Below are 21,781 nucleotides of genomic sequence, written 5' to 3' on the forward strand. Positions count from 1 at the left end.
TTTCAGTGGGAAACATTACTGACGGCATAATTTTCTAGCACCTCCAAGATAGTGTTTGTAAAGGTTTAATTGATTAATCGTTCAATAAAACCCCGCATAAAATTGTCCCCGAGATAGTTTTTTCGAAAGCCACAATGTCGGGTTGCACATGTTATATTGTGTGAGTTTTTTAAGTTTCCCAAGCGAAAACTATTACAAAGTCTTGTAGAAAAAACACTTATGTGTACTGAGGCGACAAAGTACTTGTGCAAGTAGATGAAAAAAAAAAAAAAAAAAACCGCCAATTTTCGGAGCGCAGTATCTTCGGAACGACATCACCGGGCGCCGCCATCTTGGTATGGTGAAGATTGGAAAACATGGCCGCCGGGGGAAGCACTAGCTCGCGGTTCAGGCAAAGTGCTCTTCTGCCGTCGCTTTCTGCCGTCGCTTCGGTGATGGGGGGGTAGCTGGGTTTACATTTAGGCATTTAACCTTTTGTGGGAAGTTGCGCGACTCGAAAGGCGGGATTTCAAAAACAGCGTGGTGCCCGCTAATTCGCCGGTTTTCGGCCTTGAGTGTGATGCGCAGTGTGTGCTTGAAGTGAAATTTCGTACTCATTGCGGTGTTATAAAGGGCTGAGTTATTGCTGCCTTTGACAGCGAGCTGCGGGAATGGGACGATCAGCACTGCAGAAGTGGCGGCGCGGCGTAGGCTACATCACCACAAAATGTTCTAGTAGTGTCCGATAGCGGAACGGGCTATTATTGCACGCGGGTAATAAAGGTTCATCTATCTGACATGAAATTTAATGACAAGAGGGAGGTTGCTAAACATACCGACGTTGCGACGAGTGTCAACTCGTTTTGCACAACTTTTGCTGTGACTCTACACTTGTGTGTAAAGCCTGCAGTCTGGGATTGCGAAAATAACAACTTCGGCATTCACATAATAATAAAAATATCTTATAATTGCTTAGTTTTTCAATTCGATATTCTCAACGGCGCTCCACGCTTATCTTTGCGTATAGCCTGAGAATTTAAAATGCTTTGTAAAAATGTAGTGCAGTTCGACCTTGGGATACTCTGGTAGAAAAAATTTTACTGACAGGTGGTTTCAGCAGTGTTATGTACGTTCAAAACCGAATAAAAAGTGCACGTGAGTTGCCAAAAGTTTGAAATTTTGAGCTCCTAAGGTTACATAATAAATGTCAATCTTCTGCTCCAAATCAAGGTTCTTCTGCTCCAAAATCGAGATTTCGCTGCTCCAAAAACTGCTCCCAAATGTGATTCAGCTGTCTCACCCCTGTACGTCCCCCAGCCTAAAGACAACGTGCTGCAGTCCCAGCAAGCTCCCCGTACAAACATTGCATTAAAAATTTCTCCCACCTCCCCTCGCGGGAACCCCTGTGTAGATGCGACGCATAGGGGGTTCCGTTGTTGTTTCCATTAGGTTGATTCTCCCATCGCGTGAAACATGCTGTGAACCCCCTGCTGCGGCTATGACGCAACGTGGCGCGGCTATGACACAACACAATCCAACACAATATATCTACCCTGGCCAAGTGTTCAAATTAGCTGGCTTTTTTTACAGCACAAGCCTTCCTTGTGGTACAGACGGCGTTCCTTCAAAATACTAATGCATTTCCCTGTGGACCTGTTGGTCGAGCGAAGAGCTCTGACGAGATCTCTGAAACGGGGCTTCTGCTGTGTCAAAACGGTTGTGTGAAAATCACGGAACAGGAACGGTTCTGCAGATGAGGCAGTGCTCGCATCAGTCAAGAACACAATAGCACACCTTTTGTATGTAGACCAGAATTCTGCCAGGTAGGCCATTTTGTGGCGACCGGTGTGTCGCCATGCGGGCACTTCTTGGGGCCTGCGGGGCGAGCAGATGACTTGCCGTGCGTGGATGCAGACATCCAAGTGGCATCGAAAATCGGTGTCTCGTATTCGGTATGTCAGCAGCGCCAAAAGTGGCAGTGCTTTAGGGAGAACGTTCAAAGCGTCCGAGAGTTGTCAGGTTTGCCCATAAATTCTGTTCCCAGCCCACCCCACACGCGCTTTGTCCTGAAGAGGGGTGCCTGTTAGGCTACGTTTCGCCACGCCAGCATGATGCGGGACTTTTTCGTACCCATCGATGTCTATTTTCTTAATTCTGGGCAGGGTGCCATTATTGCCTTAGCTCGGTGATCTACAGAAGCTACTCGTTTGGGCGTCATTACGCCGTTGTTGGCTGCACCAACACGCAAAGCGCTCATGCAATAAACGTGTGAAGTGCAACGCAACAAAAGAAGCGTCTGCATGTGCAGAGTCTATTCAAGGCACAAATTTCCTGCATCCCTCGAGTGCCACTGCGAATGGGTTGTCGCGCTTAATCTGAAAGACTTGGAACCCGCGCATTTGCGAGTGCAAGTATGGTCGTGCGGTGCTTTTGGAAGGGCTGTTTATTCACCCTCATGCTCAATCCTTATCGCATGTGTCTGGGCTCCGGAGGAATGTTATATTAATTTCATCGGCGGGACGCCAACAAAAATCAACCTGACACTTGTGCTAAAAATAAGCTGAAGCCGAAATAGTTAGAGCATTGCAGTGGCGGAGCACGCCTGGTCATGTCGAGAAGCGCAAAACTTCTACTGAGCAAGCAAACGGCTGTGAAATCTTCGTGTATCTGACAAGTTGCCCCTGTTTCGGTAGAGGAAATAGTGTTAAGGGGGAGCAAGTGTTGTTAAAACACGTTTTACTTTTATGGGCATGTAAGGCTACGACCTGCACAACTAAAACGAATATTTCAGGGCCTGGTTTAACAACCAACTCGGTATGAGAGCGCATATTAAGGGGGGACACTGGTCTTGAGGACCAAAAATTTGCCAAAGAATCAATTTCCTGTATTAATTTTATTTGCAGTCTATAGGTCCCAAAGAATGTACATGCAAGATATTATAGCTGTACCACCAGTATTTACAAAGCTGTCGCCATTTGAAGTTGGCTAAATGGCCATTTTCCCCTGCATTTCCGAACTTTGTGCCTTGTTTTCTCAAAACCAGTTTTTTTCCCATGAAGTCAACTGTTGGGTACAATACCTTGGGATGTACTGGTCAGATTTGCGTCATTCTTGCTGCATTTGAAAGCTTAAGAACTGAACAGTGCAATAAAACCAGAGAAATATAAAATTTCTTATGCATTTTGTTTTACGAAAGCATTGATAATTGATGACCTGACATTTGATAAGTTGAGAGCAATTGCAGAAAGAGTGATAAAATTGCTGTGGTGTAGTTGCACTCCCTGGTCCTTCGAGAGCACAAAGGAGCAAAAAGTATTCAAGTATATTATAAGCAGATAATTAAAAAATTGCCCGAAATGGAATGACATAACTTGTTGCAAAACTCTGAACTTAGACTATATAGATGAAAACTGACTGCATATTTGTGTTCAGGATCTTAAAACACACTTAATGTGCAAATTTCAAGGAGATTGGTTCAAAAATAACAAAAATGTCTTCAAGACCAGTGTCCCCCCTTAAATGAAAACACCTTTGCGCACCGACATCAGGAGGCCATGCTTAGAAATTTGTGCTACCATGCGATCAAAGGCAGTCGCTGAATGTGCCAACCCACTGACTTCTGGGCATACGTAGGAGGCACGTTTTCTGTTGCGACTGGGCGTGCTCTGCCACTGCGACGCTCTCGCTATTTCGCTTGTGGCTCATCTTTCTCGCGTTGCCAAGCTGCAGCATTAGGCGTCAGGTTGAACAGAAACGTGCAGTAAGGATTGAACATGAGGGTGAATAAACAGCCCTTTTAAAAGCAGTGGCAACCCATTCGCACAAGGGTCTCAGGAAATTTGTGCCGTGAATAGACTCTGCACATGCAGACACTTCTTTTGTCACGTTGCACTTCACACGTTTCTTGCACGAGCGCTTTGCGTGTTGGTGCAGCCAACAATGGCGTAATGACGCCTGGACGAGTAGCTTCTGTAGATCGCCGAGCAAAGGCAGTGATGGCACCCTGCCCAGAAGTAAGAAAATGGACATCGGTTGGTAAGAAAAAGTCAGGCACCCACTTGCAGGACAAGGCGCATCTGGGTGGCCTGCCTCTTTAGCGGGTTGGGAACAGAAGTTATAGGCAAACCTGACAGCTCTCGGACGCTTTGAACGTTCTCCTTAAAGCACTGTTCAACTTGTCGCTGCTGACATGCCAAATAAAGGACACTTACCGATTTTCAATGCAGCTTGGACATCTGATACCCACACACGGAGCAACGGCGTGTGACTGCGACGTCATCTGCTCGCCCCGCAGCCCACAAGAAATGCCCACATGGTGGCGCAACGATCGTTATAATGGCGATGTCCAGTGCATAATGGAAATTCTAGTGTATACATTTAGGCCATTTGTAGATGGTTTTACTTGGAGAGTGAAAAATCGCTGCATGCGTTCATTCTACGTTTGCGATTTGTGTCTTTTGTAGGTTTGACGATCGATTGGACACGCACTTTTAGCGAAAGCTTTGACACACTTATGCAAGGAAGCTTTCCTGCTTCTCTCAACTTTCTTCCGGAAAGAATTGCAGGTAAAATTTTTGCCCACAGGCTTGCGTGGGACGTGGCTGGTGCTGTCTGTATTATCCACAAATTGGAAGGATTTGAAGGTGCAATGACTGAGCTTGCACTTCATTGAGCTTGCACTGAGCTTGCACAACGTTAGTTTGCTTCATTGAGAAGACTGCTTTTTGCCAGTAACGGTGATGCCATTTGTGATGCCAACAGCGATGCCAATAACAGTGATGCCAATAACAGTGATGAAGTTATCGAAGAAATGATGAAAATATAGGGGAGAAGAGACGAATCAGGGGTGACTCCCCATGCACTTTCCAGTGATTTCTCTGTGACATCACTGAATCCTGTTTGTGTGATCGGAAGCCAGTGGCAAGAAGCACCACTGCGTGCCTGTAGTGGGGCCTCTAGTTCTGTTTGATCACAGCACTTAGGTGCTCACGTGCAGTTAGCATGCTCGTCACCGTGTTTTCAGTGCTGGCCCACATTATGTCCTTCCTGCCCAAATTACCGTATTTTCCGGTCTATAAGTCGCACTCTTGTGTAAGTCGCACCGGTCTCAAAGCAACAGTTTTTCTGAAGAAGAAAAAAAAACGTATATAAGTCACACAGGTGTATAAGACGCACCGGTGTACAAAACACACTTGTTAATCAGCTAAACTCATAGAGGACCAGTTCGATAGAAAGTGCGGTGAAAGTACATATGGTTGCAGCGGCCGCCGCCTCTGAACGCATCCCCCGGTAATCAGGGCTAGACACGTGCATCTACCGTCCAAAGTCTAGACAGCACTAACTTCTCAAAAATGGGTTATTGATGCACACAGATGGCATCTACTTACCGACGGTGTTTAGGCTAAGCTATCGAGGCGTTCTTCCTCCGACTCGCTAACAACTAATTCATTCATTTAGACCATAGAGCTGCGCCTCTTTACTTGCGCTTACATGACGCAGCACACAGGCACCTTTTCGAGCGCGAACCACAGGCGGCCGCCACGTACCGTATTTATCCCATACATAAGTCACACCGGTGGATAAGACGCACCAACGAAAATTTAAGGAAAAAAACTTTGACTTATACACCGGAAAATACGGTATGTCAGTGTAGCACGAAATGTGAACTTTTCTCCACATTTTGGCATTTTCTCAGTTAAAAGGAAGGTCTTCTGTGGCTGGAATGCAGCTGGATGAGTTACCCAAGGCGAGTTCTTTTGAGATTGAACAGGGTTGTGTTCTTATGTCTCTTAGTGTCGAAGCGAGAGAGAGAGAGAGACCGTCCCCCTTCCCCCCCTTCTTACCCCCTTCGGTGCAGGTGGGCAAAGAGCAGCAGCAGCAGCGCGTGCAGCTGGAGCAGCAGCTGTCACGGCTGCTGCCCCCCGGCGAGGAGCTGCAGCTTCCCGAGCGGCTGGTGCTGGCCGAGGCCGCCGCCCTGCCCCTCGCCCTGCCGGCCTCGTGGGGGGGCGCGGGGGGTGCGGAGGGCCCCCCCTCGCTGCCCCTGCTCACGGTGGGGGGCGGGGAGGAGCTGCGGGCGGCCCTGGGGGCCCTGGTGGGGCGGCTGCAGCGCTTCTGCCACTGCAACGCCCGGCCGCCGGCCACGGTGCGCGTGGCCGTGCTGGGCTCGGAGGCCTTCCTGGCCGCCCTGGTGCGCCTCTACGTGGAACAGATGTCCGCCAAGCCCCCGGAGTGGCAGGCGTACCTGCGCTTCTTCCCCGTCCCCGCCGCCGGTGAGCACTGGGGGGGCTCAGTGTACACCAGTCGTGAAACTACCCATAGGTCCCCCCCTCCATGCACCAAAAAGAAGTTCCAAGGGGGGTCAAGCATGTTGAAGTACCGTACAAACTGGAATATAGGTATTCCCGCTGTATAGGATCCTACCTTGAAGAGGAAAAAGGTTGACAAAGAAATAATTTGGTGGAGAAGTGCGTGAGAAACACACCCGCAATGTGGACTATTATTCTCAATAACCGCCTGTCGCAGGCACTACGCACTCCCACCCGAGTCACTCGTCTGAGCTGTCAGAGCTGTCCGAGGGTGACTTCATATGTGCCCCCCAGCAGTTTCTGGCAGATCGGCGCTCGCTGGCAAAGAGCAAATCCCTTCCACTTCATAAAATGTCGGACCTTCGACTCCTGCCTGGAGAGGCCATCTTTGCGCACGCATTCAGCCACTTTGCAGGAGATGGCCTTCATAACCGATCATGCAAAGTCAACTACTTCGTTCTTCTACTCAGAGTCCACCACGGGACGTTCCGAGGGCTTCACAATGACAACATATCTTTCTGGCTTTGCCAGTACCGCACACCCTTCCCCGAGGCACTGGGCCACCATATTCTCGGGTCGGTTTCACCTTAAACACAATGGTGGACGGGTACCAAGTTTCGCCTCTCATCTCAAAAGAGACCAATCACAAACACGGGCGTGCGCACACACACAACTGAAAACTTTGAGAAAAGCGAAAAGCACCGTACAGAAGCCCTGGTCGAGAGAGAACAGCCAGTACACAGCGGGTGGTTGGCAGTGGACTATGCGCAGCCTGAATGCAAATGCTTGCACTTTGTCTCCGCCTGCACTTGCAGCTTGTTGCCAGACAGCAATTCGCATTCTGCCAATGACTGCTCTGTGAGACGAGGGGTGACTTTTGTCCTTAGCCTGAGGGGCATGAAGGCTCGACATGTATTTAAGGCGGCCGAGCTCAGACCGGGGTCGTGCCCTAACAGGAAGACGTTGGCAAAACTGTCATTCCAGCAGTTATCCAACAGAGATACCTGTGCGCGTTCCATCAGCCGGAAGCAGGCATCTGACTGGTATGTGTCCTTCATGCCAGGCCCCTTGAGGTCACCAGGTATTTTTGGTGTGTTTCAAGCCTTCAAGCTTCGGGTCGACCTTCGGCCAAGCTTTTTCGGGGGCTTTTCAGTAAGCATGTGCGAATACTCAAATATTTGAATACGAATCAAAGAGTGCCTCTGCGAATAATTTAACTCACGAATAAAATGTCTACTATTTGGTTTTTTGAATAGGTGAGTGGGTTTTCCAAATGTGCCCGGGTCTGCGAAAGTGAAAGCTGTCAGGTAGCTTTATTCTGCCGAAGCTTATTTCTGATGGTTCCCCGCATGTCTAGCAAGTGTGCCTGGCATTTTCCGCCAGTTTCTAACAGTTTCGGTTTCGTTTTCGCATTGCGAAATTCATATTTCGTGTACTACGCAGTTACCCAACTACAGTTTACGCCCGTTACAACGGACCGTCTCAATCCGGAAAAGAACGTCCGCTGTAGCCGAAGTATGCAGTATCCATCCGGAGGGGGGGGGGGGGGGGGGGGGGGGTGGGGTGGGGTGGGTGGGTGGGGTGTGTATAAGCCCTAAAGTGGGTACTTTGACGATATTGCATATGCATAGTACATACACTTTGTTCTTTCTACACGCCTGCAGCACCTCTGCACATTGTTCGCGCAGCAAGGGCAAAGGATCACGTAAACACCGTTTCCGAAGCTTAGCACCGGCCGCGGTGTAGGCACCGTGGCATGCACTGTGGCACCGGCACTTGCAAAAGGCCTAGCGCACACGGTCAAGCGTGTAAAGACGCATGATACGCTGAGCAAATAAAGCAAGAATATAACTAGGCGCAATTATTAACCAGCTATAAAACATCAGTCATGGCAATCTCGTGCAATGTGAATTAGCTAGGCTCTTTTAAATCCCTCCACAACGAGGCAGGTTTTCCCGAAACCGTTCTTCAATCAAACCGGATCGCTGCCTGACGTTCCCCCGAGGCAGCTTCCACATTTTTAACGATTTTAGTCTGGTCATTGAAACAGCTGTAATGAAATAATCTGATGACGGACAGCTGTGAAATCGGAAGATAGACCAGTTGGACTGCGCACGGTTACCTACCGGCAGATTGCACACAATGGATGGAAAACAACCCCCCTACTTGGGGCATTTCTTACCTTTTTCACCGAACGGAACGGGAACGATGCATGCGTGGGAATAATAAAGACCGAACTTCACTGAACCCGGGTTTTTTATTACATAAAAAAACTGACAAGGGCAGACTTGCCTCCGGGTGCACAACGTTGAGTATTCGAGAGCCCTGTTTTCAATCTCACCGGAGTCGCGTTTATCGGCAGCGGCCTTGTTTTTGACGGTAGAGCGGACACTCTGCTTAGACAGGCCTGTACTTCTGGCGATGTTGGCCTGTTTTTCCCCATGTTCAACACCGTTAATTTCACTTCATTTATATCTGACAGTGAAATCAGCTACCCTGCTGCTTATTCCGCTGGTCGCACACACAAAAAAAAAGCCACTGGCACTGGCTTGGCTGCACCAACGACCCGGCTGCCAGCAATGTTGCCAGACATAACAGTATTCTTGCCAAACTAAACAAAGAAAAAGCATATCGGGTGCCGGCCCCGCAGAAGTCCGCTATAAATATTCAGTCAAAACAATTTTCGCCTAAAATTTCGTCTGTTGTAGCCGATAGTCTGCTCTAGCCGGGTCCGTTATGAGCGGAGTGTGCTCCATTTAAAATGCCTGGGGACCAGACAAACCAACAGAAATGGTCTGTTGTAACCGAAAGTCCGTTGTTGCCGGATCCGCTGTAACGAGCGTAGACTGTACAAGCTCATTTGCCATGGCGCCTCCGCTGCCCGCTACTGTTCCTCAAAACAGGCATGCTGCTCGTGCTTCCACTTTACCCGTGCCTTACTTCTGCGATAACAGCTTTCGCTGAAAGTCGAAAGATAGCACAGGGTCGGCGGATACCAGTTCAGACGAGGAGGAAGCCTTCAATTGGCCTGGAACACGGCCAGCTGCTCACCGGCCAGTTTCAGTCTTGTACGAGGGTATTTCTGGAAGTCTAGTGTCGCTTCTTATTGGAACTATCCATTCTGACAAATTTTCCAACAGCCTTGTATTCTTTTCAAAATTGTTAGGTGGTGCTGCAGTGTATCGTAGTGCTGAACTCGTAGTGCTGAACTCTCTGAACTCGCTTGGCGGCTTGGTGAAAGCTTCCTGGGCACGATTCTGGCGCAGCGTACCTTATTCGTGCAAGCAGGGCTACCATAGCGAGGCAGAACATCATAATGAACTAAAAATGAAAGCCCTGACTGATAAGTGATCATCAGAACGTCAACAAATCAACCAAAGAGTTTGGCTCTCGACTCCAAGCGGATTTTTTCGCATCACTTGCTTGCCTTCAATATTTTCTGGCCATAATCATTGACAAGGTGTTTTTACATCCCGTGGAGGCTAATTGGGGCTTTTAATGATGACAAACCAACACATTTCTTCAAGAGAACCATCCAAAATAGCAAAATTTGAAATAGAGGTTGAGCTGCACCACAAGGCACGGGCACCATGCGTGCTAACATTTTCTTTTATATCCGATAAATTGTACTGTGCAACTCATTTTTTTTTCTAGGACGGGTTTTTGAAATGTTTACCTACAAAATGGGTATTCTGCATTTTTTTCTACTACTGGTGGTTTATTATACACAACTTCATATTAAATGCGAATGCATTTCTTAGTCGGGGGTTGTCGTGCGTTGGCCGGCGTGCGCCCCGCAGGTGTTATCTCTCCGCGCCCTAGCAACAGCTGTGGCGCGCCTAGCAACCGGAGCAGGTGGTAGCTCGGGCGGGAGTAGCGGAGGGCAAGGGGAGAGGAGGAGCGCGCTCGGGCGTGTGGGGGCGCTCGCATCGCGGAGCTCGGGCGGGAGTAGCGGAGGGCAAGGGGAGAGGAGGAGCGCGCTCGGGCGTGTGAGGGCGCTCGCATCGAGGAGCTCGGGCGGAGAGAGCAGGCCGCGTGCGGGGCGGGCGTGTTGCGCGGGTCTCTCTCTCCTTTCCGCGCACCCTCTCTCCGCTCGCTGCGCTCGGAAAAATATATATAAATGCAGTGGAGCGCGCGCCTCTCTCCGTGACTGCTTGCCGCAGCGCACTCATCGGTGCACCCAATGCATTCGCATTTCCGCACGATCCCCTTCGGGGAGGTGGGGGGAGTTTTTATTTTCTTCGGCGCCTAGACAAAGGTTTCGAATTTGATAATTTCTTTTGCAATCATTATTTATGAAAACATTATTAAAACTGGTGTCGATGGAAAGCACGTGAAATCATCTGCATTTTATGTCAACATGTATACCACAGAAAAAATATTTCGTTAGACTCCTCAAAATTGGTCAATTTCCGGCTGTAACGAAAGAGTTAAGCGCCTTCAAAATCAGCTAGTTAAAATCATTCGCAAGGCTAAATTAGCATACTACATTAATTTATTTGCACACTACGCAGGGTGATCTGACATTACATGGAAAAAAAAAAAAACACTGCTTTGTCGGACTCGCATGCCTACCGAAATCGAGTCCATCTGTTATAACGGGGAAAATGTGTCTGAATGCCGCCTGGCAAATGTATTTAAAAATTTTTTTGTTAAACAGTTCGACAAACCCCTACTTACCGCAGATATTTCAGAAAAAGCCCTATCAGCTACTGAGCAACAGAGCATGTTTCTGTGTCCAACGGATGACCAGGAAGTTTAGTCTACAATCTTAAATTTAAAAAATAGCAGCATGTGTGACGTAGACGACCTACAAATAGCCCATATCAAATATATTGCTGACGTGATAGCACGTCCCCTAGTGCATATATCAAATCTTTTACTGTCCTTAGGCGTCTTTCCTAAGCACCCCGCCGCGGTGGCTCAGTGGCTAAGGCGTTGTGCTGCTGAGCACGAGGTCGCGGGTTCGATTCCCGGCCGCGGCGGCCGCTTTTCTGATGGAGGCGAAAAGCAAAAACGGCCGTATGTACGAGATTTCGGCGCACGTTAAAGATCCCCAGGTGGTCAAAATTAATCCGGAGCCCTCCACTACGGCGCGCCTCATCGCCTGCGTTGCGTCGGCGCGTTAAACCCTACAATCAATCAATCAATCAATCGTCTTTCCTAAGCAGTTACAAATTGCAAAAGTAAAGCTATTATTCAAAACTCGCTGAAAAATTATAGGCCTATTTCTATCGTGCCGATTTTTTCTAAAATAGAAACACTTGTACATTCCAGGTTGACTACATATTTTTCTAAGCGCGCAATATTACACGATTTTCAACATGGTTTTCGCAAGAGTCATTCTACAGAAACTGCGCTACTGGAGCAAAAAGAAATTATTCTTAAGAATTTTTCAGATCACAATCTAACATTAGGCATTTACGTAGACTTATCCAAGGCATTTGACTCCCTCTGGCATGAAACACTCCTCTGCAAACTGCACTCGTATGGCGTGCGTGGTGTTGCGTATGACTTATTGCTCTGTTACCTAAGTCACTGTCAGCAATACGTATTAATAGGCGAGCATTTTTCTGACCTCAAATCTATAATCACGGGCGTGCCCCAGGGCAGCATTTTGGGGCCTCTTTTATTTTCCGTTTACGTAAATAATTTGCATGCCCTCTTGTCAAGGCCGCAAGTTTCGGTAATCTGTTATGTTCATGACACCACTTTGCTGATCAACGCTAAAACAACTGAAGAAATAGAAAAAATATCGGATACAACACTGTCGACGCTCTTGGCGTGGACTCAGCGCAACTACCTAGTGATAAATGTGGATAAAACAACGGCAGTACTTTTTTGGCCGAAAAGCAAACTCGCTGCTTCACCAAAGGTGTACCTTGTCAGAAGCGTAATCCAGGTGGAGGACAGTGTAAAAGCACCCGCCGCGGTGGCTCAGTGGCTAAGGCGTTGCGCTGCTGAGCACGAGGTCGCGGGTTCGATTCCCGGCCGCGGCGGCCGCTTTTCTGATGGAGGCGAAAAGCAAAAACGCCCGTGTGTTCGAGATTTCGGCGCACGTTAAAGATCCCCAGGTGGTCAAAATTAATCCGGAGCCCTCCACTACGGCGCGCCTCATCGCCTGCGTTGTGTCGGCGCGTTAAACCCCACAATCAATCAGACAGTGTAAAAGCTCTTGGTGTACATTTTTCTCAAAATCTGACCTGAGACTGTCACGTCGAACAAATCTAAAAAGAAAATATGTAGAAAATATGTCATCAATAAATGTAGGCATATATTACCTGAACGTAGTGAGCTGTTATTACAGTTGAACCCCTTTATAAGAGACACGTACCGGGGAGCAGTTTCTGTCTCTTATACGAGATGTCTCTTATAAGCAGGGTACCATGTTTTCACTTGCTAATCAGGCCCTAGTTCAATGTGGGCACCGTATGACTAAAATAAGCTCAAAAGAACGCTACAGCATGTTTCAAAAGATTCATTCTAATTATTGTTTGGTCCCAGAATTTATGAAACTTTGTTTGCTTCATGACTGTATTTGCACTGTTTTTTACAACCGATTCTACAAGCTTTTTTTCCTTGTTTGTGGAAGATGAATCATAGATGTTGGGTTCACAAGCCTGATGAATAACCAGAGCGCACAGCTTCTTCTGCTGTGTGGTCAGGCTATTCATTACGCTTGCAGGACTCAACGTCTGCAGTGCTTCTTGATTGGGAGCTACGCGAGTAGGAGAGCTCGCATGTGTGATCGCGCTCCATCCAATGAATGGCAGTAAGCTTCAACTACTTCTGTCAGTTGCATTTCCATTGGCAGGGCTTCTCATTGTCATTTCATAGCTGACTGAACCACTTTGTGTTTGCTGAAGTTATAATAAATAGCGACTGCACCTGTCTGTCGTCCACCTGTGTTTCCACAATGGAAGCAACTGCAATTAGTGACTGGTGACACTGCATCTGAAGTTAAAATGTCTGTTACAAGCGAGATTATTGATTAAACTTCAAGGATGACTTGTCCCTTATAACCAATCTTCTACATCCAATGTCTGTTATAAAAGAGGTCAATTTAATGGGAAAGATAGGGCAGCCAACCATGTGGGTGAATAGTGTCTCTTATACCCATTTGTCTCTTACATCAGTGTCTCTTATAACGAGGTTCAGCTGTATACAATTCACTACTTTTACCACAACTCACGTATGCACACTTGGTCTGGGGGACGACAACCAACAAGAACCTTAACCAGCTTTTTCTAGTCCAAAAAAAAAAAGTTGCAAGGGTAATAGCGAATGTGCCATGTAATTTCCACACGCCTGAACTCTTAGAGAAGTTTAAAATAATTAAAGTTAGCAATTACTACGAATACTGGTTGGCCCAGTCATACCTTGCAGCTATAAAAAATAACAACCGCTTTTACGAGGGCCTAGCGAAATTAAAGAAAAATATTACAGCATACAACACATGCAATCCAAGCACATGGTATACTCCTACACCCCACAACGACTACGACCGTCAATCCTCAACTTTCACTTTACCCAAATTGCTGAATAACTTTACAAGTAACGCAGTTGAGATCGACTATCTAAATTGGCCTTGAAAGAACATATTTTGTAACGCGTGTTATATATCTGTTGCATTTTTGTTGTTGTAAATACCTGTCACATGTACATGTTGAATTCATTTTGCTGTTTCTGTTACCCTGCTAACCATGACTGTTAAGCACATTTTGTTGCGCTTATTTGACACGTGTTTCAAGTTTTTTTTAGTCTTCTGTATCTTTTGATCTGTTCGACCTCGTTGCTGTCAGTCACATGGTGGGCATTTTTGTGGCTGCTCCTTTCCCTGTAAGGCAAATAAAGTTGATTTGATTGATTGAAATTGGACAACTAGGGCACATGCACAGGCGCTTCTAACAGCTGAAATTTTAACTGAAAAAAGAGACTTTTCACACCCCAAGCACTGTGCACAACAATGCAAGGAAAAATTCGACAGTGTGCACATCAAAATATGTTCAATCGTTAATTACTTGCTGTCCTCATGTATAAAATTAAGGAGAGTGAACGCGTTTTGATGTGTGTTGAATTTTTTTTTTTTCATTTTTTGCGTTGCTTTGAAGAGTGCTTGGGGTACGAAAAGTCTGTTTTTTTGATTAAAACTTCAAGTATTAGTAGCGCCTGTGCATGTGTCCTTGTTGCCCCTGTTTGTGTGCACTATTTGTCGAGATGTGTCAATTCCAACTAGGTCGGCTCCCAGTTGTGCTTCTGTTTGACAGAGGGGGTTTTTCAAAAAAGGTTGTTGCAAACTTGCAGTGCCGAGTGGGGTGCGCACATTTCTCGTGTCATAGCAAAGGCCAGTTTTGCGCAGTCGTAGGCAGGTGCTGTGAGCACAGCACAACTCCAAAAAGCAAAAACGCCCCTGTGTACGAGATTTCGGCGCACGTTAAAGACCCCCAGGTGGTCAAAATTAATCTGGAGCCCTCCACTACGGTGCGCCTCACCGCCTGCGTTCGTCGGCGCATTAAACCCTACACTCAATCAATCAATAAATCGATCGATCAAATTGAGCATCTTGCTGACGGCACAGGTGCTGTGGAGAAATGAACGCAAAGTTCGGCAGTGTTGAAAGTGGAACTGCAGCGGGGTCTGGTAATCCAGAAGCAGTGACAAGAAAAACAAACAGGAAAAAGGCCCGTCACTGGCATTGTGATCAAGTGCAAACATTTCAGTGGTGGTGTTTGCTCACTTGTGTCAGCTTTGTTTGGGCTTCCATTGCAGCGTCGCAACTTGTTTCCTCTTCTTGTGTCCGTGTCATTTCCTTTCCACCGCAGAAATTTGGGCTAGTTGGTGATACGACTTTCACATGGTAAAAAGTGCACTAGACGGCGACACAAGAAAAAGACAGTGACACGGGACGAGCGCTAAACATCAACTGAGGCTTTATTGACAAGAAAGGCTATATACATACACACAAATGCACAGAAACACTAAAAAGGTACATAAGGCGCAGCTTTCACAGAACATGTGATTGACGCTGTAGATAGGCTTTTTCTTTTGTGTGCAAAGCCAGCGACGGAGTGCTCACGCATTCGTTTCCCTTGATAATGCAGAACGCCTCGAAGACTTCTCGCTGTAGTTGCGTCCTAAAGCTGCGCAGGACGCGCGTTTCCTGAAAGTCAGGTGTGCATGTGCACCGCCCGACTTTCTTGTCAGTAAAGCTTGCAACTGCTTTCTTGTCAATAAAGCCTCAGTTGATGTTTAGCACTCGTCTCGTGCCACTGCCTTTTTTTTGTGTCCCCGTCTAGTGTGCTTTTTACCATGTCGAAGTCATTTCCTTCCTCTAACCCAGGGTTCTCAAGCATGTTGGTCCCAGGGAACCCTGCTAAGTTCCGTTAAGTGCCAAGGAACCCCCCCTCCCGCCATTTTTCATTCCGTTCATGCTACATAAACGTGCAATAAATTCAAAAGCAAGCAAGGGTATTGTTTTTTTTTTCCGGTCACTTTTTGCGAATGCGTACGCTAGCGGCACCTATCTCCAAACAGGAGAAATGCGCATGGGGGTAATATAAGACCGAGATTCAAGTGCAATAGTAGTTTAACCACGTGGCCCGTTTTCAGAGTCTGGCTGGCTACAAGCTGCTGGCGAGATTTATTGCGCAGCTCGCGCGTTTCTGTTATGCGCCGAGATGTGCTTACTGACACTCGGGCGTGAGTAATGGAGGTTCCTTAGATCGATCGCACCTCAAGTTCACCATATAAGACTTTGCGACTGCGGAACCAGGAAAAATTTATCAGTGGCTCGCGGAACCCTGAGGAGGGGCCTGCGGAACCCCTAGGTTCCGCGGAACCTACTTTGAGAAACGAAACCATGCTCTAGCCAATTGTGAATTTCCAATGCGCTCGAAAGCAGAGCTGTTCAATATCCAGCGGTTGTGAAACTATGCGTCACAACCCGGGCTGTGTGAGCCCGCCTGCTTCTTCGAAGCTGAAGGGCACCTAGGGTGCCACAGAAACTGAACTCTTTCCCAAGCACTTGCGTAATGACACAACTAGTAACTCAATGAAATGAAGCTTGCTTTTCAAGTTGGGGGTAGTGTTTACACATGCTGTCGTCACTGTGCTTCCCCTGTCACTCGGGGCAGCAGATGCAGCAGCTTTGTTTTCCGCAGGTGGCACAATGGGGCCCGTTCTGCGCCACCTGTGCGCCCTGGACAACTGCTACGCGGCCCAGTTCTCGGACGGCTGGCTGGAGGAGGCGGAGCAGCGGGTGTCGGACTTCCTGTCGGCCGCCAATGCGGTGCTGCAGCTGCCCATCGCCGAGGCCATGATCAACTACCGCCCACACAACAGGCACGCCCTCCTCCCTCCTGAGTGTGCCTTGATACCGTGTTTTCCGATCTATAATTCGCACTCTTGTGTAAGTCGCACCCCTCTCAAAACATCAGTTTTTCTGAAGGAAAAAAAAAACTTATTGAAGTCACACAGGTGTATAAGACGCACTGGTGTACAAAACACACTTTTTAATCACTTGTAGAGGATCAGTTCGTTAGAAAGTGCGGTGAAAGTACATATGGTTGCAGCGGCCGCCACCTCTGAACGCATCCCCCGGTAAGCAGTGCTAGACACGTGCATCTACCATCCAAAGTCCAGACAGAACTACCTTCTCAAAAATGGGTTATTGATACACACAGACAGCACGTACTTACAGATGGTGTTTAGGCTAAGCCATCGAAGCCTTCTTCCTCCGACTCGCTAACAGCTAATTCATTCATTTAGACCACAGAGCTGCGCCTCTTAACGTGCGCTGACATCGTGCAGCACACAGTCACCTTTTCGAGCGCAGACCATGCGCAGCTGCCACGTACCGAATTTATCCCATACATAAGTCGCACCCGGTGGATAAGATGCACCAATGAAAATGTCAGAAAAAAAAAAGGCGACTTATGGGGGCAGTTGGGTCTTTGAGGTTGAAAAATGGTAAAAAAAAAAAGCGTTTTCTGAAAAATGGCATTTTCAACCTCCACGACCATTTTTCTATCAGTCTGTGAATTTCCTCATCAAAAGGCACCATGTTTTGTTGTTATTATATTATAGTAGCATTTTAAAGTGCACTCTACAGCTCAGTTAGCGCAGTATTCGATGGTGAAACGGCATTTTTCTTGCAATGCAAAGCTAGCATTTCATCCTCGCATATCTCGGCACCCAAAGCGGGTACAACTGTAATTCTTTTTGCTTCTGATACCGAAATGTGTGGAGAATACAATGTTGGAAACAAATTTTTCAAATGGAGGCTTCGGAAAATTATTATATTGTGTTCAAATGGCACCACCAGCCATTTCTGGCAGAGCATGGGAGAAGCAAAGTTCACTGCGTTGTAAAACGACCAAAAACTAGCTGACTCAAAAAAGTTCTTCCTACGTTGTATTCTTTAGTCATTTGTCTGTCTAGCCACGTGGTAACTGCCATTCTGTATGGCATGGTTTTTTTGTAACTGTGACCCAAAGTAATGGCAATTAATCATTAACTCAAAATATAATCAACTTACAAAAAATCTAATGGCAGCTTTGAAATCAGCACAAAAAACTGTATAATGCAGTGCAGTTTCATTAAAATTGGTTGGTAAATAAAAAAAAATAGCTCTAAGACCAGTCTGCCATCTTACGCACCGAAAAATACGCTACTTGGTGCACGCGGTGTCCCATAACACCGTCTCATCAGCAGTGCAGTGCGCACACTGGCACTGCAAAAGAACCCACATCTGGGCCAGCTGTTATCATATTGAGGGGCAACGTAGTGGATGATTGCGCGAGAAACGGGAGAAGGCAGGGCAGCAACAGTGCGGATTCAGATGTGGCGTGCACTGCATAGGAGGGTTGGGCGAGTTGGTAATGATGCGTGTACCCGACGCGGTGGTTCAGTGGCTAAGGCGTTGTGCGGCTGAGCACGAGGACGCGGGCTTGATTCCCGGCCATGGCGGCCGTTTTTCTGATGGAGGCGAAAAGCAAAAACGCCTGTGCGCACGAGATTTCGGTGCGCGGTAAAGATCCGCAGGTGGTCGAAGTTAACCCAGAGCCCTCCACTGCGGCGCGCCTCATCGCCTGCGTTGCGTCGGCGCGTTAAACGTAAAAAAAGAAAAAGTAATGATGCATCTCAGAAAAGCAAACTGCGTGCAAATTAACGGGGATGAAAACACATTCAATAGTAAGTGTTTTTTTTTTTAGGTGCACTACAGTTAAACCTCGTTATAACGAGACGGGCTATAACGAAATAATGGATATAACGAGCAAATCGTAATTCCCCTTGAAAGTCCCCATAGAAACCAATGTATTTAAAACCTCGTTTTAACGAGGTAAAATTTCCCCGTTACGGGATATAACGAACAAATTTCGTTGAGAAATCAAATTTTGAGCTAATTTTACAACAGTGCGCAACGTGGATTTGAGACAGTGCGTGACGCGGCAACTGTATTAGCAGTTCAAAACTCCCGCCACGCGCGCGAAGCTAGCTGGCGCGCCATGACGCTGCGCCCGCGAAGCCCCCACCCTCCTTTCGCTGCGCACGGCATGCAGACAATGGGGCCCTTCGATTTACAGTGTCGGACTCACTGCGGGCTCCCCGAGAAGCAGTCGACGTTCGATTTTCCCAGGTATACCTATGGCTTCGGGGAATCTGCGGACTATCCGCGGTGAGCCCGAGAACCCCAATGCACACGGCGCGCGTGGTTGCGTCGCCTCCGTCTCCCTCCTCCTCCTCCCCTGTTCGTATCGCCGACATCGCTGCGTAGTTGTGTGTGCGTGGGTTTTGGCAGTCTTCAGCCTTATCGTTTATCATCGTACTGCCGGCGTGATTCCAACAACGCGAGTGCGACAGGCGGGAAGCGAAAGCGAAAGACTATCACCCTTGAACAGAAGACGGCTATGATAAAAGCCGTCGCATCGGGCGCGACGGAAGGTAAGGTGGTAAGGTGCACTCCGTGGTAAAATGGCAAGAGAATGACGTGTGGACGAGTACGCTGTCCACCATCGTGAACAACCGAGAGTCCATCGTCAGCGCTGTTGCACATGGCTTGAAAAGAAGCGCTAAGGACGGCGTCGGAGGTACTAGATGCGGTGGACGTGCGGCGTCGCTACTTCGGCGCGCACGAGAGCGGCGAAGATGGCGTGAACGTAGCGGCTGCAGCTGAGGGAGCCATCGCTCGCATCAGGAAGGTGCATCAATGTCGAATTACGGACTTGTTCGTAGCCAAGTCTGCTTGAAATACGAGTTTTGAACTGCAATAAAATAGGTTCGTGACTTTTCCTTTTTGCCTCCGGAATGTGTTTATTTTACTGACTATCGCCGTGCAGCAAGATGCTATTTCGCCCGCTTTTTGTTTTAGGTAACTACAATGCATAATATTTGCAGTAAATGTCGGCTACGGCTATAACGAAATATTGGCTATAACGAGCAAATCGCGGCGCCCCTTCAATTTCGTTATAACGAGGTTTAACTGTACATACTTAGATAAGAGGCAGTGGGAAACACATCCAATACCTTGGTGCTCTGTGAGTAGAGCGTTGCCATGTGTTCTTCTGGTTCTTGTGTATTCATCCACGCAACGGCTCCCAAGCTGCCCACCGGCCCCGCCAGGTTGCACGCCTGCCTGCCTGTCAGGTGTCGAGTGTGGACAGGCTCCCGTGGGGCACCAGTGGGGAAGAGCAGACGAAGGTGGGCCCCACCCAGCCAGATGACAGGGGGGACGGGACGCGCAGAGGGCTGCCAGGGCCACACAGCTGTCACTAGAAGAGTCGGGGATGTGCTGGACGGGTAAAGGGGGCGGCCACAGCAGCCCAGTGACACGTGCCCCTCCTCCCCCTCCTCCTGTGCAGCTCTGAGGACGAGTCCAGCCAGGTGTTCGTGCCCTTCATCAGCGTGAGTCTCGGGGCTTCCTGCATGCACAGGATGGCCACCCGTGACTGTTCTCCGAGGGCACTTAGACGCCTCACGGGGTTTCTGGCGTGACCCCCTGCTCACGGGGGCAGCAGTCTGTCCGCTCACTCAACCGCTAGAGTGGCTGCTAATTGTCAACCTCCAGTAGTGCTTGCAGTTGATGGGACGCAGCTTTGGCCACGAGTGTGTCTGGATGAAGCTCTGGCAGCCAAAGCGAGAAGTAGTAACTGTTGTGCTCAGTCAGTGAGCGGACACGTCGTGTGACCGCGGGGGAGAAAACCTTGGTGGACTGTGAGTCAGGGAGACTTGGGAAGGGGCAGATGGGGCGATGCTCGCTAGGCGCTGTTGCCCCCATCCAGATCAGGGTACCAGCAGAGCCTCACTAAGCACTTGGCTGCTGCAGCATGCCTCACTGGTGGCGGCTGGTGTGCCCCTGCCGTGTGCTTGGCTGTAACGGACGTTGGGGCCTTTGTGCACTGTGCAGGACGTGAAGATTGGCATCGCCGAAGGAGCCTCCACCTCGGGTGAGTGCATCTCCCTCACATTGGGTGTCGCCCTCCTCCCAAGACGGGTGTGCAAGTGACACACTGGGCAGGAGTCCCCTCGTTTGATACACGCAAATAACGTACGGGAAGTACTTTAAATCTGCACCTTAGCTCAATTGAACAGCCAAGTGTCGTCGGATGCTTCCTCCTGCCTCCCCCTGATGTGGAGATGTGTGTGTGTGTGTGCAGTGGACCTGGAGGAGTGTCTGGGGAGCTCCCCTCCCGGTGCGGCAGCGGCCGAGAGCACCACGCCCCCGTCTTCACCCAGCATCGGTGGCGCTGCTGCTGCTGCCCACATGGCAGCCCCCACCGGGTGAGTGCTCCAGCCCCTGTGAAAGCCGTGTGGTAGGGCTTCCACGGGCTCTGGGGGAAAGGCCGGCAGCACAGCTGGGCTCTCCTCCCCTGCTCTCACCTTCTTCCTGAAAGGAAGGGGCAGCCAGGCTGGTCCCTCTCGGGCCATCTTAATGCAGTTCCCGGAGGTCGATCATTCGGTGGCCCTACCAGGTGGACAACCATTGTGTGCCCTGTAATCACTCTTTCCTGCACTTGCCGTTGTGCTGACACACCCGCCAGCGTCGGTGCTCCACGTGGACACTTGCAGTCCGCGGCATCTTAGCCTTCAACCCAGCGTCCCGCCTAATTGTGGTCGTAGCGCCAAATCCTCCCCTGGCGAGCCTGGGCGGGCAAAAGTGAGTTGTAATTGCTATAGCAACGTCACCGCCATCTTGAGCTTGGAGGCGTACTAATTGTCATGGCAACACAGCGAGGAGGCGCGAAATTGGGGGGGGGGGGGGGGGGCTGATGCTTTCCTCTCCCCGCTTCTTCCCGCCGCGCCGCCGCTCCGCTGCCGGCCCCGCGCCGCCCGCTAGGCCTCGCCGAAACCGGCGCGCCTCCATGCAGGCGTACGTACGCAGCTGGGACAGTAAGACGGCCGCAGAAATGGCACTTCAACACTTTATTCATGTTACGAAAATACGACCGAGCACAAACGCAACGTGCCGTGATAAGCACTGATGTTCGACACGGCATAAC

At 48.9% G+C, this 21,781-nt stretch overlaps 1 protein-coding gene across 1 annotated transcript in view; it reads left to right on the plus strand.

The window, feature by feature from the left end:
- The window catches only part of Krt95d (phosphofurin acidic cluster sorting protein KrT95D), an 85,337-nt gene that overhangs the window by 48,937 nt on the left and 14,619 nt on the right, over window positions 1–21,781 (plus strand). The window contains exons 11-15 of the mRNA XM_077672779.1: window positions 5,837–6,248; window positions 16,445–16,625; window positions 20,144–20,186; window positions 20,689–20,728; window positions 20,939–21,062. Of these exons, the coding sequence (XP_077528905.1) occupies window positions 5,837–6,248; window positions 16,445–16,625; window positions 20,144–20,186; window positions 20,689–20,728; window positions 20,939–21,062 (800 nt within the window). The remainder of the gene's footprint in view (window positions 1–5,836; window positions 6,249–16,444; window positions 16,626–20,143; window positions 20,187–20,688; window positions 20,729–20,938; window positions 21,063–21,781) is intronic.

The sequence above is a fragment of the Haemaphysalis longicornis genome, unplaced genomic scaffold (genome assembly GCF_048455015.1).
Source record: "Haemaphysalis longicornis isolate Haplotype H1 unplaced genomic scaffold, Haemaphysalis longicornis Haplotype H1 scaffold_6, whole genome shotgun sequence".
In the NCBI taxonomy this organism is placed as follows: Eukaryota; Metazoa; Arthropoda; class Arachnida; order Ixodida; family Ixodidae; genus Haemaphysalis; species Haemaphysalis longicornis.